We start from the raw sequence: 17,888 nt of genomic DNA on the forward strand, positions 1-17,888 counted from the left end.
AAAGGTAGGGCAGAACCAAAACTTGGGGTTCATAAATTCTGGGAGACCCCTCCTGAAACCCAAAGTTCTGCATCATTAGGTAGGAGAATAAGACAAGAGAAGCAGGGTTGGAGAGATGGCCTAGCAGTTAAGGCACTTGTCTGCTAAGCCTAAGGACCCAGGTTCGATTCCCCAGTACCCACGCAATCCAGATACACAAGGTGGTGCGTACATCTGAAATTTGTTTGCTGTAGCTAGAGGCCTGGGTATGCCCATTTTCTCTCTCTCAAATAAATAAATAATAAAAATTTAAAAAGACATGAGAGGAAGCAAATAAACATGATATAAATAGGAAAGTAAGAAGTCAAAATATCCCTACTTACAGATGACATAATTTTATACACAGGACATGCTAAAGACTCCGTTAGAAAATGATAGTTTCAGTAAAGTGGCACAATACAAATTTACATAGCCTTCCTAATCTCAGTAACAAAACATGGTAAGGATAAAGTCAGGGAAACTACTCCATTCATAATTTTCTCAAAAAATAAAAACCCTTGGAATATCCCTAACCAAGGAAGGAAAAGCACTCTACAATAAAAATTTGAACCAGTACACTCTACCTCAGCCCTAGCTGAAACCACAGGAATTGGGAAAATGAACAAGAGTGTTGCTTTCTTAGTGAATTTAATATCAGCACAGGGTAATGGTGATAGATACTGAGGACATTCAACATCTACCAAACCAGAGATCAAGATAATTTTGGGGCTGGAGAGTTGGCCCAGCAGTTAAGGAGCTTGCTTGCAAAGCCTAACAACCTGGGTTTGCATCCCCAGTGTCCACATAAAGCCAGATGGACAAAGTGGCACATGTATCTGGAGTTAGTCTGTAGTAACTAGAAGCCCTGGGACACCCATCTCTGTCTGTCTCTCTTCTATCTTCCTCTGTTTGTAAATAAATAAACAAACAAACAAAAATATTTGGCAAAAAGATAATCTTTTTATCTAAAAACACTCAACACACATCACTTACTTTCACCTTCCTGAAGCATTTTCAATAATTGTCCATTTCTTGCCTTGACTTCTTTATACTTTGCCTAATAATCAAAGAGAAATATTTTATTAATTTTTGAGAATAAATTATAGAATTTAAGATTTACTTTCAATTTACTTTCAATTTATGTATCAGTAAATTCTAAGCTTACTCAAAGACAACTCAGTTTTGAAAGAAACAGAATGGAGACTGTATAATCAGAACTATTACTTAATTACAAAGTAGATAATAATTGGAGGGTTAATAACCTTCCCTGGAAAGTACAGGGAACTAAAGAGTTAATAACTAATCTTAAGATTAGAAGGCCTTAAAGAATGGAGACATCCAGTCTTCCCTAGCCAATTCTGCTAAACAGCCTATTCTGAGAAAATAACTTTGATGCCTTATCTGCTTCTCTTGGACCTGCAGCTGAACCCCAGCCTGATTTAGTGCTTCAGCTCTCATCCTGTGGGAAGGCTGCTGTCCCTTACTGTACCTCTCAATAAACTGTCTGTAGAGATCAAGCCCAGTGTTTTCTTGCCTTTCTCTTATACTTTCCTTACATTTTAGTGCCATGACTAGGCTCCCCTCCAGGACTTTTGGGCCACTCGCCCTCCCCTTTTCTTTCTCTCTCCTCTTTCCCATCTCCCTGCCAGTGTCTCTCTCCTTTGGAAGCATGGACATTCACTGAGCTCACTATTTGGACTAAATGGTCACCAGTCTGACCTGAGACCTCTGGTCTTTTGTGGCTTTTGTCTACATGAGCAGTGCATGTTCCATATGGCCTCACAGCTCAGGGAGCTTTATTGGTGTTCTGTATGAGCCCAGCTTGATACCTTGCAGCTCTCTCCTTCTCTGTTCCCCTCTCACTATGACCCTCAGATTGCATGAGCTTGGTGACTTGTCTGTGGAGACTGATGAGTTCTGGCCAGGACTACTCCTTGGTGAATGTCCAAAATCCCTCTCTGAGCTCAGCCAAGTCTCTGACAGCCCTTTGGGTAATCCACTGGATCATATCTCCCTCTTTTTCTCCCTCCCCTCTCCTGCCAGATTTTTGAACTCCAAATAAATTGGATCCATTGTATCCACATCCTCATCAGGACAAAGTATTCATTCTCAGTCTGTGAAATAATTTTAAACTTAATTTAAATTGTGTTATAAATCAGTTGGGAGCCAGGGGAAGAATGTGGTAGTTTGAATGGATGCTCCCCAATATATTAGTTTTACTAGGTTTTAGTTTAAATCTGTAGCTGCCTGGCTGGAGGAGGTATCACTGAGCAGATCCAGCCCTAAGGTGTGGTGCTGGATTTGAGATTCCAATCTAAAAATATGCCAAGTGCCTGGACTTCCTGAAGTGTGCTATGGAATCTGGCTTGTGGTTTCTCTCTCTCTACTTGGACCTGTGAGGGCAGGGCCAGCTTCTTCTGCCATTATGGAACTTTCCCTGGATCTGTAAGCTTCAAAAAATTTCCCTTCCTCCATTACTGTGCCTGGTCTGGAAGTTCATCTCAGTAACCTGAAGCTGTCTGCTACAGGTGATTAAAAATTAAAGAAGAGGGCTGGAGAGATGGCTTAGCGCTTAAGCACTTGCCTGTGAAGCCTAAGGACCCCAGTTCGAGGCTCGGTTCCCCAGGTCCCACGTTAGCCAGATGCACAAGGGGGCGCACGCATCTGGAGTTCGTTTGCAGAGGCTGGAAGCCCTGGCGCGCCCATTCTCTCTCTCTCCCTCTATCTGTCTTTCTCTCTGTCTGTCACTCTCAAATAAATAAATAAATAAAAATTTAAAAAAAAATAACAAAAAAAAATTAAAGAAGAGAGCGATAAAAGTAAAGTCAAGGCAATACTGTATATTTATGAAAAGTCTTTATCTTTCTTCCACAAATAAGATTGTTCTATAACTCAGAATAATTTAGATAAAAATCTGAAGAAAAATGACTCTCGTAGTTCTATAGTACAGTCCATCAGGTTATTAGAAGTTCCTGTATCTATTCTATAATTGCCACTGTCATATATGTGACTGACTGAATACTGCACTTTTTTTTTCCAGTTTCTTTCTCCAAATAGCTTAGCTTCTTCTCACACTAAATGAGACAATTACACCTTTATGAACAAGAGAAATTGTGTCCCCACATTTAATATTTGTGTTCTTTACAATTTTCTGCATATATTACCCTTACTTAACATTTTTCTTAACACTCTTTTTAAAAAAAATTTTATTAACATTTTCCATGATTATAAAAAAAATCCCATGGCAATTCTCTCCCTCCCCCCGACACTTTCCCCTTTGAAATTCCATTCTCCATCATATTTCCTCCCCAACTCAATCATTGTACTTACATATATACAATATCAACCTATTAAGTACCCTCCTCCCTTCCTTTCTTTTCTTAACACTCTTTAGCACACTGAAACATCGCTGCTACATTCAAGGAAACAATACATCATTAAACAGAAGCTTAAACAAAAATATCAGTGTAAAGAATTTGGGCTGGAGAGATGGCTTAGCGGTTAAGCGCTTGCCTGTGAAGCCTAAGGACCCCAGTTCGAGGCTCAATTCCCCAGGACCCATGTTAGCTAGATGCACAAGGGGGCTCATGCATCTGGAGTTTGTTTGCAGTGGCTAGAGGCCCTGGCGCTCCCATTCTCTCTCTCTCTCTATCTGCCTCTTTCTCTGTAGCTCTCAAATAAATAAATAAAAATAATTAAAAAAAAGAGTTCGTCATTTATTCTCTCAGTGTGTACCACATATGTACAGAAGTTTACCAGATTTAATTTCTTTCTGTAGTGCTGAAGATCTAACCCAGGATCTTATACATGCTAAGTACATGCTCCACCACTAAACCCAGACCTTAAAAATTTTTGTAAAACAGATTGTGGTGGTTTGATTTAGGTGTCTCCTATAAACTTCAGTGTTCTGAATACTAGGTTCCCAACTGATAGAGATTTCAAAATTAACGCCTCTTGAATGGAGTGTATTGTTGGGGGGAGGCATATAGATGTTATAGCCAGTTTCCCCTTGCCAGTGTTTGGCACACTCTCCTGTTCCTGTTGTCCACGTTATGTGTGGGCCAGGGGGTGATGTCCACCCTCTGCTTATACCATCATTTTCCCCTACCATCATGGAGCTTCCCTCTTGAGCCTGTAAGCCAAAATAAGCCTCTTTTTTCCTACAAACTGCTCTGGTTGGGTGATTTCTATCAGCAATGGGAACCTGTGTGCAACACAGATTTAAATGTACTTTAAGTCCCATAAATATGACTTTTACTAGGTAGTACTGTATCCAATTACTTTCTGATGATATATCAATTCTATTTACTGAGTAATGGCTGTAGTCAACACAGGGAACTGAAGTGTTCAGGATGCTGAATGAGAGACAAGTCAGAAGTGTAAATATATGAAGGAGAAAACACGCATACTAAGTTATAGCTATATTTAATTTGTATATAGAAATATTCACTATAAGCTATATACTGTTATGGAATTCTACTCTTGGGGTTCAGTCTATACTAGTATCATACCAAACTAACACAGGCAGAGGTACAGGGCAAAGGTATCAAGTCAGGGCAAAGAGGCACCTTCTTTGTGAACTTTAGTGTCCAAATCACTCATAAGGCAAACACTTCAAATGTGCAAATTTACCTGTAAAAATTCCCTAAATTGTTTATTACAATACTGAGTAAAAAATGTATCTACAAAAACACAAGAATGTATGTTGCTATTAACAAGTAGGTGAAATACACCATACTCTTAATAGTATTTTTTGTTTGTTTGATTTGAGACAGTGTCTTACTATTGTAGCCTAGGCTGGTCTTGAATTCACTATGTAGCCCAGGTGGGACCCCAACTCACATCTTTCTTCAGCCTCCAAAGTGCTAGGATTACAGGCATGTACCACAACACTTGGCTTGAATTTGTAACTTCATGAAGAAGAGAACATATCAAGTTAAATGTACATATATTGTGACCCCACTATATCCTAAGCATTTATGCTTATATGTAAGTCTCAGTTTCCTCTCTCCCTCTCCATCCCTCCTCTCTCTGCCTTTGCCTCCCTTTCCATCCTATCATTTCCCTTTCTGTTCCTATCTTTTCTCCTCTCCCTTTCATGCTCCTTCCTTTGTGTCTGCATTGGCTACTGAACCTAGGGCCTCATACACGCTAGGTAAGTTCTGTACTAATTTATATTCCTAGTCCTCTTTTTTTAATATAAAAATATTTGAGACAAGGTCTCACTAAGTTGCCTGGGCTGGTTTGAACTCATTTGTAGAATTTATGATACTCTTGCCTAAGCTTCCTGAGCAAGTGGGATTACAAGTTTGTGCCAACCACATGTGGCTTACAACAGCCATTCACATTCCTCAAACCAATTAAAACATGTTCATCCTGTTACAACCATTGTTTTACCAGGCTATCTAGGCCCCAGGTACATGTACCTTTTATCCCACAAAATATTGCTCATATCACTTCTCTTAAAAAAAAAATTTTTTTTTAGTTAGCATACAAAATGCTATACTCAGGAGTATGATAGCTGGTATGTCCTTGTGACATTTTCATATATATAATAATATATATGAATATATATAATATATAATATATATAAGCAAACATCTTTAACCACTGAGCAATCCCCCAGCCATATATATATATATATAAATTTATATATAAGTATATATAAACATATATAAATTTATGTATCTATATCTGATATATCATTGTATTTTATTTTTATTGGGTTCACAACCACCTACCCCCAAACCCCTACCATCTTTTAAAAATATTTTTATTTACTTGCAAAAGAAAAAGAAAGAATATGGGCTCACCAGGGCCTCCTGGCCCTACATTTGAATTCCAAATGCATTTGCCACTATATGCAATCTAGCATTACATGGAAACATCTTTTCAGTCATCCTCACCAATTTTCAGTAGTAGCAATGCATTCACTCTTTCTCTGAACCTGTGTAGCACTATGAAATCTCAATTCTCATTCCTACTCTTGGGTGCACTGGTCTATGTCTTCCCAGTTCTCATTTCTCATTCCTACTCTGGGGTGTACTTGTCTACACATTTTCTCAGTTCTTATTCCTATTCTGTGATGCACTGGTCTACACCTTATCCTCTTAATGTTACATACATACATACATACATACATACATACATACATACATACATACGTATGTCTGCCTGTGTGTGTGTGTGTGTGTGTGTGTGTGTGTGTGTGTGTGTGTATGAGTTGGTTTTTAGAGATAGGGTCTCACTCTGGCCCAGGCTGATTTGGAATTCACTATGTAGTCTCAGGCTGGCCTCGAATTCATGGCAATCCTCCTATCTCTGCCTCCTGAGTGCTGGGATTAAAGGTGTGTGCCAACACACACGATTGTCACTCATATTTTTAACCATAGGCTTAATACGACAGAAGCAAGGAAAACCAGAAATGAAAAGCTAAGAAGATAAGTAGATGCATTTGGAAAAGGTTCTTGGCCAAGGATGATTTTTACTGGCACAAATACAAAAATGAGGGAAATGTAACAACTATCAGGGCTAGAACTATTACATGTGTTGGATCTAGAAAAGTACCAGGTACACTTCAGGCTCTCAATAAACAACTGTGGAATGAACTAATGTTAGTTAAAAGACAAAACTGATATCTGAGATGAGCGGGATATTTTTTTTTTCAAAAGTGAAAGGAGAAAAGCAAGACAGAAATAAATTATGGTTAAAAACAATTGTATAGATATCAAGCGTCAGCATGGATGTGAAGAAATCAGAATCACGTATACTGTTGGAAGGAAGGTAAAATAATAACAGCTGAATTAAAAAATACTTTGAAGTTCTTTAAAATGTTAACAGAATTACCACACAATATAGTAATTCTATTCTTAAGTACTCAAAGCAATTCAGAGACTCAGATACCAGGTACGCCAATAAGCTAAATGCAGTATATACATGCAATGTTCTATTGCCAGTTATAATAGGAAGGAATGAAATTCTAAAGTTGCTACAATATCGATAAACCTTGTAAACATGATGGTAAATGAAGGAAACCAGAAACACAGAGTAAGTATTGTATGATTCTACCTATATGAGGTACCTAGAATAGGCAAATTTATAGAGTCTAGTTAGGAGCTAATGGGAGGTTGTCTAGCCTATAGACTTTCTGGTTGAGATGATAAAAGTTATAGAAATAGTGGTGATGGTCACACAGTATAGGTACAGTATTAATGATATACTTTTAATAGTGATATATTATGATATACACAAACATATACGTGTGTGTATATATGTATATATTATTACAAAAATTATCATTCAAGCTAGGCATGATGGTGCGTAGTAGTGCATGCCTTTAATTCCAGCACTCAGGAGGTGGAGGTTAGGAAGATTACTGTGAGTTTGAGGCTCTCCTGAGACTACAAAGTAAATTCCAGGTCAGCCTAGGCTACAGTAAGACCCTACCTGAGGCCCTCCCCACAAATTTGAGTTCAGAATGACTATTTCTATTAACTAGGAAGTAAACATATTTCTATGTAAGTAAATAAGAAAAAATATAAATGTATAGAATTATTTTCATCTAACAAAGTAAATATATACATACTTCCCATTGAGTGATCACATTTTTGAGCTTCTGAATTTCAGTATCCTTCCTTTCAAGTTCTAACTTTAGTCTTTCAATTCTTCCATCTTTTAGAACCACTTCCTGAAAAAAGAAAGATACTATTTTATGACAGTATTGTTTTATTTATATTTATGAAACAGTTATATATTTCATCAATCTAAGTTTACAGTATTCTTTTGAAAAAAGATTGAAAGAAAAAAAAACCCTGACTTAATTGATTTTCTTAGGCAATTTTAAACTCTGACTACATTTCCAACTTGACTCAATTATTTTATCCTAATTATATACAAAGAAAGCAAGTAAGATTTTTTAAGACTAGATTAGTCTCAAACCCTAAGCAGAGTCTAGAACAACAGGCCCTTGAGATGATATCCTTGAACAAAAACAGTGAAACTGCTTTACAAATTGGTATTAGGTTATCTTGAGAATCCTGACATCTTGGACCATGAACTGAAATAAATTTGTAAATCCTCCCTAAGTCCTATTTTTTAACACACATTTCCCCACCATTTTTCTTTCTTAATTGCATTTACCAAGAGAGGCGAATCTTTTTTAAAGGATTTTAAAATTTTTATTTATTTATTTACTTGATAGAGAGAAACAGAAATAGGCAGGGAGGGAGAGAAAATGGACATGCTAGGACATCCAGCCACTTCAAACAAACTCCAGATGCGTGCACCCCCTTGTTCATTTTTGACTTACGTGGGTCCTGGGTAATCAAACCTGGGTCCTTTGTCTTTGCAGGCAAGTGCTAAGTCATCTCTCCAGCCCATGAATATTTTTAAAAAATTATTTATTTGAGAAGAATAGACAGAAAGAGGCAGATATATAGACAGAATGGGTGTGCCAGGGCCTCTAGCTGCTGCAAATGAACTACAGATGCATGCACCACCTTGTGCATTTGGCTTGCGTGGGTCCTGCAGAATCATTATGTAGTCTCAGGGTGGCCTTGAACTCTAGGCAATCCTCCTACCTCTGCCTTCTGAGTGCCAAGATTAAAGGTGTGAGCCACCATGCCAGGCAAGGCAGTATGATTTTTTAAAAAAATATTTTTACTTATGTATTTGTGAGGAGAAAATGGGCACACCAGGGCCTCTTGCTGCTGCCAACAAACTCCAGATGCCTGCACCACTTTGTGCATCTGGCTTTTTGTGGGTGCTGGGGAAATCAACCCTGGGCTGGCAGGCTTTGCAAGCAAACATCTTTAACCACTGAGCAATCCCCCAGCCCTTTTTTTTTGTTTTAAAATTAACAAATTTATTTGCAGAGAGAGAGAAAGGAAAAGAGTGTGTGTATATAAATAGGTGCACCAAGGCCTTCTGCCATTGCAAAGGAACTCCAGATACATGTGCCACTTGGTGCATCTGGCTTTACATGGATGCTGAGGAATTGAACCCAGACTGACAGCCTTCACAAACAAACACCTTTAGTGGCTAAGTCATCTCTCTAGGCCTAAGTTCTGTTTTTGACGAATATAAACTAGTTCTTCCCTGTTGAGTAACTGGCAACATTAACATACTCCACAAATGCTCACTAGGTAGCTTCTACGTTCCAGATACACAACAATGAACAGTAATAAAAAATATTCTCACTCTCAAAGATTCTTTGGGTGTAGGAGCAGATTTTACATAAGCAAAACTATATTTAAAAAGCAAGATTTAGGGCTGGAGAGATGGTTTAGCAGTTAAGGCACTTGCCTGCAAAGTCTAAGGACCCATGCTTGACTCTCCAGGTCCCACGTAAGCCAGGTGCACATTGACATAAGCACACAATGTTATACATGCACACAAGGAGAGCACAAGTCTGGAGTTTGATTGCAGTGGCTGGAGGCCCTGTGTGCCAATTCTCTCTCTCTCCTCTCTCTCTCGCACAAAAAAGGCCTGTCTTTTAGGCTTGCCTCAAAAAAAAAAAAAACATAAAATAAAACTTTCAAAAACGCAAGATTTAAGTTATGAAGCAAACTGCTACACATGGTGCTCCAAAGGGATGAACAAAGAGGCCATGTGGTTAAATGGGGAATATAGTATAAGAAGACCTGGGAGCTGGGTGTGGTGACACATGCTTGTAGTCCCACATACTCAGGAAGCTAAAGCTGGAGGATTGTTGAGTTCACAAGTTCAAACCTGGGCAAATATAGCAAAACACCAAAAAAACGGAGACATCTTTGAAAAAAAAATTGGTATAGAACTGATCTTGGAAGATCTTATAAGCTTCTGAATAAAACTGTAAGTTTGAGCAGGACTAAGATTTATGTATGTATCAAATTTATACTTGTTAAGTATAAATTTATAAGTTGAGTGGTAAATGGACTATAATAACACAGGTAGAAAGACCCTTTGATTGATACTGTGAACCAAGGTCAGACAAGTGTGTACCTTGAAGAAGAATAGAGCAGTGAAACAGAAGAAAGAATCTGGAGGCCAAATCAACAGCATTGGGATTAGAAGCTGGATGTGAAACATAGAAGATGAAATTTTCCATTCTAGGATTGGTAGATAAAAATGTTACAACTAGGCTGAGGACTCTCAGGTCTAGGAATTCATCTCAAACAGGTAAGTGGAAAGAAGAATTATCCATGAAAATGTTCACTATGGATTTATTGCAATAAAAATAGATTTATCAATACTGGGTGTGGTGGTGCATGCCTTTAATTTCATCACTCAGGAGGCAGAGGTAGGAGGATCACCATAAGTTCAAGGTTACCCTGAGACTAGTGAATTCCAGGTCAGGCTGGGCTAGAGTAAGACCCTACCTAGAAAAATTAAAAATAGATTACTGGGAGCTGGGGAGATGGCTCAGTAGTTAAAGGCATTTGCATGCAAAGCCTGTTGGCCTGGGTTCAATTCCACAGTACCTATATAAAGCCAGATGCACAAAGTGGCACATGTGTTTGGAGTTCATGCACTGAGCAGCAAGAGGCCCTAACATGCCCATACATACCTAGATATACTCTCTCTGCTCATAAATACACACATAAATAAAAAAAAAATAGGTTATCAGATTTCATGTAAGATGGCAGGTGAGAGAGGCTACCTGTGCATAAAACAGTAAGGAAACATCAGAAAAAGAAAAATCAAACTATTTCAAAAGGAGAAAGAGAAGAGCTTTGGAAATAGAGAAAGTAAGTGAAAGGATTCTTGAGAACTGAGAAAAAGATGATGACAAAGAATAAGCCACACACAGCTTCAACCATGAAGCTCCCTTGCTGGGAGAGGGCAAGTAGAAGCCACTTCCAAAGTCAGTGTGTTTTTTCCTTGACTACTTGAGTACTATTTGAAATGAGCCTTCAAAAGTAGGTTGGCTGGGGGTGGGGAGGGGAGGGAGGGTATTACCATGGGATATTTTTTATAATCATGGAAAATGTTAATAAAAATTGAGAAAAAAAGTAGGCTGGGGCTGGAGAGATGGCTTAGCGGTTAAGCACTTGCCTATGAAGCCTAAGGACCCCGGTTCAAGGCTTGATTCCCCAGGACCCATGTTAGCCAGATGCATAAGGGGGCGCATGCATCTGGAGTTCATTTGCAGTGGCTGGAGGCCCTGGCGTGCCCATTCTCTCTCTGTCTCTCTGCCCTTTTCTCTCTTTGTCTGTCACTCTCAAATAATAATAATAAAAAAAAAAGTAGGCTGGCCAAAGAACAAGAGAGACAGAAGCCTAAGAACCATGAAAAAACAGGGCAACAAGATCCTTGCAACAGACAACTCCTACTACAGTATAAACTCAATGGGTAAAATGTCAGATGAAGACTTAAAAGTTTCTGGTTAAAATCATCATGGACTTGAATTAGGATAAATACAAGCAATCCAGGTCCTGGAAAGAAAAGTCAGCAAGCCCAGGAGTCAGAAAAATAAATGAGAAAAATCAGCAGCATGTAAGTGTGTTGCTTATACCTTTGATCCCAGCACTTGGGAGACCGAGGTTAGATGGACTGCCATGAGTTCCAGGCCAACCTGAGCTACAGAGAGTTCCAGATCACAATGAGTAAAGTGAGACTCTGCCTCAACTAAAAAAAAAAAAAAAAAAAAAAAAAAAAATCAGTGGGACTACTTGGACCCTGGACTCCCCAGCTCCTGGTTCCCAGACACCCCTTTCATTTGCCACTCATTATTGTGCAGCTGCTTGGACTCTGTGCATATGCACTGAGAGTCAGCCTGAGTTCCTGGTTTCCTGGCTCCTGGGACTCCCAGTTCCTGTGTTGGTGGGTACCACATGGCTCCCCACCTCCCAGTACCTCTGTACTAGGGGTGTATGCATGCAGTGTAAGTAGGCCTGGGCTCCAGGTTCTGCAGCTCCTGGTTCCCCTGTTGCTGCTGTGGGGTGGCTGGGACCATAGACGCATGTGCAATGAGCAGAGACCTCAACTTCCTATTCCACAGTGAGTGGGGTAGGTAGGAAACCACCAGATCCTCACATGTGTTGTTATACAGGATTTGGGGCTTCAGCAAAAGTTCCCCAAATTTATGAACCCCAAGTTTTGGGTTCTGTCCCACTTTCAACAAAGAATTAAAAGAGGGAGAAAGCCTGCTAGCTAGGAACAGGTAGGGCCCAGGGAAGTGCTCACTGAGGGCAGGAAGCCAGATGGGGGCAGGTAGACACAAGTGAACCCACACCCAGCCTTGGTTGCCTTCTCTGGCACCAAGCTATATTTCTGGCAGCCTTCACAGTCCCATGTTCAGGCTGCCTCCCACAGACCAATGTCACCTTCGTGGACCCTGCCTCAGGCCTGGTCCATGGAGCCTAGTCTATTCTTCCCTCCTCCCCTCTACAGCTCCTCAGCCACCCCAGCCCCCACCTCCTTTCCACCTTGCTCCTTCCCCCCACAGGGTACACAGGATTATCTGGCAAGCCCAGGGAGTTATCAGTGCACCTCCACAACCAGCTCAACTGTGGTTCACTGTGGGAATAAAGGCAAGAACCACTGTTTCTGAGCCCTACAGGCAAAGCACTGCTGTGACCATAGGCTAAAAAGATTTCAGACCTTCAAACCAGCCCTTGTATCAGCCGCCAGCCCAAAATTGCTGGCACACTTGCAACCTCCACAGCCTGCACATCTGAGGTTATAACCATTCCAGTCTAGTTCACCTAAGATAGAACACTCACTAAAGATCCTGTAAGGGTACCATACATCAATTAGACCTAACAAACATTTACAGAACATTCCATTCTAATTCTACAGAATATACATTCTTCTCAGCAGCCCATGACTTCTCAAAAACAGGTCATAGGTTGGGGCATAAAGCATGCCTCTATAAATTCAGGAAAACTGACATAACTTCCTGCACCATATCAGACCACAATGCTCTAAAGCTAGAAATTAACAAGAGAAACAACAGAAATAGCACCAGCTCCTAGAGACTGAAAAATACACTATGAAACAATGAATGTGTCATGGAAGAAATAAAAAAGGAAATGACTTGAACTGAATGATAATGAAAACATAACATACCAAAACTTATGGGACACACTGAAAGCAGGTCTAAGGGGAAAATTCACAGCACAAAATGCCTTCATAACAAAGACAGATCTCAAATTAATAACCTAGCCATCCACCTAAAGGTGTTGTAAGGCATAAAGAAGAACAATTCAACCCTAAGAATTCCAAATGGAAAGAAATAATTAAGATCACAGCAGAAATTAATAACTGGAAACTAAGAAAAAAAGTTAATTGATGAAATGAAGAGCTCATTCTTAAAAAAAAAATAAACAAAACAAGACTGATAAACCCCTGGTCAACTTGATCAAACAAAAAAAGGTAAGTCTCAAATTAACAAAATCAGAAATGAAAAGGGAGAGGTCACAGCAAACATCAGTGAAATTGGAAGGGTCATCAGGACATATTTCCAAAACCTGTACTCCACAAAATTGAATAACTTGGAGGAAATGGACCACTTCCTAGACATATACAACCTACCATAAGTCCAGGGAACAAACCTATTATATCCATTGAGACTGAAAACACAATCAAAAACCTCCCCCAGATGAAAAGTCCAGGACCTAATGGATGTGTAGCCAAATTCTATCAAAGAACTGCAACAAATTTTTTCAATTTTTCTTCACATAATTGAAGAGCAGGGAATGCTCCTCAAATCCTTCTATGAAGCCAACATCACCTTAATATCAAAACCACACAGATACACAATAAAAAAGGAAACTATAGACCTATATCCCTGATGAACTTAGATGCAAAAATCCTGAACAAAATCCTCACAGAATTCAACAACACATCAAAAGCATTATCTACTTTGATCAAGCAGGCTTCATCCCAGGGATGCAAGGATGGTTTATTATGCAGAAATTGATTAACATAATACACCACATAAATAAACTTAAACACAAGGACCACATGATCATTTCAATAGATGCAGAAAAGGCCTTTGACAAAATACAGCCTCACTTCATGATAAAAACACTGGAGAGACTAGGCTTGAAGGGTTTATTTCACAACATAATAAAGGCTATATACAAAACACTAGAAGCCCAAATCACACTTAATGGAGAAAGACTCAAGAGTTCCCATTAAGATGGGGAACAGACAGGGGTGACCACTCTCACCACTGCTCTTCAACATAGTACTAGGAATCCTAACCCAAACATTAAAGTAGGAGAAAGATATAAAAGGGATACAAATTGGAAAGGAAGAAGTAAAACTAGCCCTACTTATAGGTGGCATATCATATACTTAAGTAACCCAAAAGACTCTACAATAAAACTTCTAAAGGTAATCAATTCCTTCAGCTAAGTAGCAGGATACAAATCCAACATACAAAAATCAGTAGCCTTTCTATATGTAAAATATACAGAGAAAGAATCATCAAGGCTGTCCCATTTTCTTTTTATTTATTTTTTTATTTTCACAATTTTTATTAACATTTTCCATAATTATAAAAAATATCTCATGGTAATACCTCCCCCCCTGCACTTTCCCCTTTGAAATTCCATTCTTCATCATATTACCTCCCCATCTCAATCATTGTACTTACATATATATAATAACAACCTATTAATTACCCTCCTCCCTTCCTTTCTCTTCCCTTTATATCTCCTTTTTAACTTACTGGCCTCTGCTACTAAGTATTTTCCTTCTCACGCAGAAGCCCAATCATCTGTAGCTAGGATCCACATATGAGGGAGAACATGTGGCGCTTGGCTTTCTGGGCCTGGCTTACCTCACTTAGTATAATACTTTCCAGATCAATCCATTTTTCTGCAAATTTCATAACTTCGTTTTTCTTTAATGCTGAGTAGAACTCCATTGTATAAATATGCCACATTGTCATTATCCACTTATCAGCTGAGGGACATCTAGGCTGGTTCCATTTCTCAGCTATTATAAATTGAGCAGCAATAAATATGGTAGAGCACGTACTTCTAAGGAAATGAGATGAGTCCTTAGGATATATGCCTAGGAGTGCTATAGCTGGGTCATATGGGAGATCAATCTTTAGCTGTTTTAGGAACCTCCACACTGATTTCCAAAATAGCTGGACCAGATTGCATTCCCACCAGCAGTGTAGAAGGGTTCCTCTTTTTCCACATCCCCACCAGCATTTATGATCATTTGTTTTCATGATGGTGGCCAATCTGACAGGAGTGAGATGGAATCTCAATGTAGTTTTAATCTGCATTTCCCTGATGACTAGTGACGTAGATAGAACATCTTCTTAGATGCTTATATGCCATTCGTATTTCTTCCTTTGAGAATGCTCTATTTAGCTCCATAGCCCATTTATTGATTGGCTTGTTTGATTCCTTATTATTTAACTTTCTGAGTTCTTTGTATATCCTAGATATTAATCCTCTACCAGATAAATAGCTGGCGAAGATTTTTTCCCATTCTGTAGGTTGCCTCTTTGCTTTTTTCACTGTGTCCTTTGCAGTGCAAAATCTTTGTAATTTCATGAGGTCCCAGTGATTAATCTGTGGTTTTACTGCCTGAGCAATTGGGGTTGTATTCAGAAAGTCTTTGCCAAGACCAATATGTTGAAGGGTTTCCTTACTTTTTCCTCTAGCAGTTTCAGAGTTTCAGGTCTGATGTTAAGGTCTTTAATCCATTTGGACTTAATTCTTGTGCATGGAGAGAGAGAAGAATCTATTTTCATCTTTCTGCAGATACATATCCAGTTTTCCCAACACCATTTGCTGAAGATGCTGTCTTTAAGGCTGTCCCATTTTCAATAGCCACACATAAAAACATGAAATATCTTGGAATACTAATCAAGGATGTGAAATATCTATATATTGAAAACATAAAAGCACTTGAGAAAGAAGTTGAGGAGGACTTGAGAAGACAAAAAGATCTTCCATGCTTCTGAATAGGTAGAATTAATATTGTGAAAATGGCATTCTACCAAAAGCATTATACAGATTTAATGCAATAGCAATAAAAGTTCCATCATCATTCTTAACAGAGATAGAAAAAATGATCTCAAAATTCATATGGAATAGTAACAGGCCTTAGATATCCAAACATATCCTCAGCAAAAACACCAAACAACAACAAAAAACTTCTGCAGGTATCACCATACCCAATATAAAGCTACGTAACTATATACAGCATAGTACTGGCATAAAAACATAAATATAGACCAATGGAATAGAACTGAAGACCCAGACTTTAGGTCAAATAACTACAGCTACAAAGGTGCTAATAATGTAGACTGGAGAAAACAAAGCATCTTCAACAAATGGCGCTGGACAAATTGGATAACCATATGAAGAAAACTGAAACTAGACCTCATCTCACCATACACAAAAATCATCTCCAAATGGATTAAAGATCTCAATATAAGACCTGAAACTCTTCTACTACTGGAAGAAAAAACAGGAGGAAATCTCCATGATAGAGGAGTGGGGATAAACTTAAACAAAACCCCAGTAGCCCAGGAAATTAAACAATTACTCAACCAATGAGATCTAATGAAGCTAAAAAGCTTTTGACACAAACATATCATAATCAGAGCCATGGGATAATGGGAGAAAATTTTGCCAGCTATACCACTGACAGAGAATCTACAAAGAACTAAACAATAAAAAATCAAACAACCCACTCAAAAAAATGGGGCAGAGAGCCAGGTGTGGTGGTGTACACCTTTAATCCCGGCACTCTGGAGGCAGAGGTAGGAGGATCGTCATGAGTTCGAGGCCACCCTGAGGCTACATAGTGAGTTCCAAGTCAGCCTGAACTAGAGTGAGACCCTACCTCAAAAAAAAAAAAAAAAAAAAGGAAGAAGAAAAAAAGGGTAGAGAACTCAATAGGGAATTCTCAGGGTGTAGGAGACAGACCCTGAGGAGGAAATACAAATGGCTAACACACTTAAAAAATTTTTCAACATCCTTAGCCATTAGGGAAATGCAAATTAAGACAACTGTGAGTTTCTACCTTACTCCAGTAAGGATGGCAATCATTAAAAAACACAAACAACAAATGTTGGTGAGGATTTGGGGAAAGAGGAACCTTCATTCACTGTTGGTGGGAATGTAAACTTGTACAATCACTAGGGAAATCAATATGGAGATCCTGAAAATGATGAATATAAAACTACCAATAGACCCTGTTATTCCCTTACTGTACAGTTACTCTAAATGCTCCATGCTTCAGTACAGAGATATTTGCTCAATCATGTTTATAGCTGCTCAATTCATAACAGCTAAGAGCTGGAATCAACCCAGGTGCCCATCATTGGATGAATAGATAACAAACTTCTGGTATCTTTACACAATGAATTCTACTCAGCAATAAGAAAAAATGATACAATGAAATTTGTAGAAAAATGGAAAGACTTGTAACAGATCATACTTAGTGAATCCACACAATCACAGAAAGACAAATGGCACATGCTCTCGCTCATCTGCAGTTCCTAACCTGGATCAGCTGGCACACTTAATAGGCAACTTGAGGCCCAGACAACAGGGATGGAAGGGTTTGGGGGCTGAAGGGTTAATAGCCTTCCCTGCTAACTAGAGGGAACTAAAGAGTTAATAACTCTCCCTAAAACTAGCAGTCAATAAAGAAGTCAGAGAGACAGGTGGCCTTGACAGACTATTTCCCTTAACTCAGAAAACCTTGAGGGAACAGAAACCATCTGATGGGATATCTTCCCTAGGCAATTTGGCTAAAAGAGTTTATTCTGAGCAAGGACACAAATAGCTACAGTTCCTAATCTACTTCCCTTGGACCTGCAGCTGGTACAGTCTGTATTTCTTAGGGTTTGCCTTATAAGCTTGTACCTCAGCCTGGCCCAGTGGTTCAGCCTTCATGTCAAGGGA

The 17,888-nt window shown here is 39.0% G+C and overlaps 1 protein-coding gene across 6 annotated transcripts in view; it reads right to left on the minus strand.

Annotated features, from left to right (window-relative positions):
- The window catches only part of Gkap1 (G kinase anchoring protein 1), a 114,501-nt gene that overhangs the window by 16,502 nt on the left and 80,111 nt on the right, over positions 1 to 17,888 (minus strand). For all 6 annotated transcript variants that reach the window (XM_045131758.1, XM_045131757.1, XM_045131759.1 and 3 more), the window contains 2 exons: positions 7,604 to 7,705; positions 1,012 to 1,075 (listed from right to left, as the gene is read on the minus strand). In XM_045131758.1, the coding sequence (XP_044987693.1) occupies positions 1,012 to 1,075; positions 7,604 to 7,705 (166 nt within the window). The remainder of the gene's footprint in view (positions 1 to 1,011; positions 1,076 to 7,603; positions 7,706 to 17,888) is intronic.

This window comes from Jaculus jaculus, chromosome 12 (genome assembly GCF_020740685.1).
Source record: "Jaculus jaculus isolate mJacJac1 chromosome 12, mJacJac1.mat.Y.cur, whole genome shotgun sequence".
Classification (NCBI taxonomy): Eukaryota; Metazoa; Chordata; class Mammalia; order Rodentia; family Dipodidae; genus Jaculus; species Jaculus jaculus.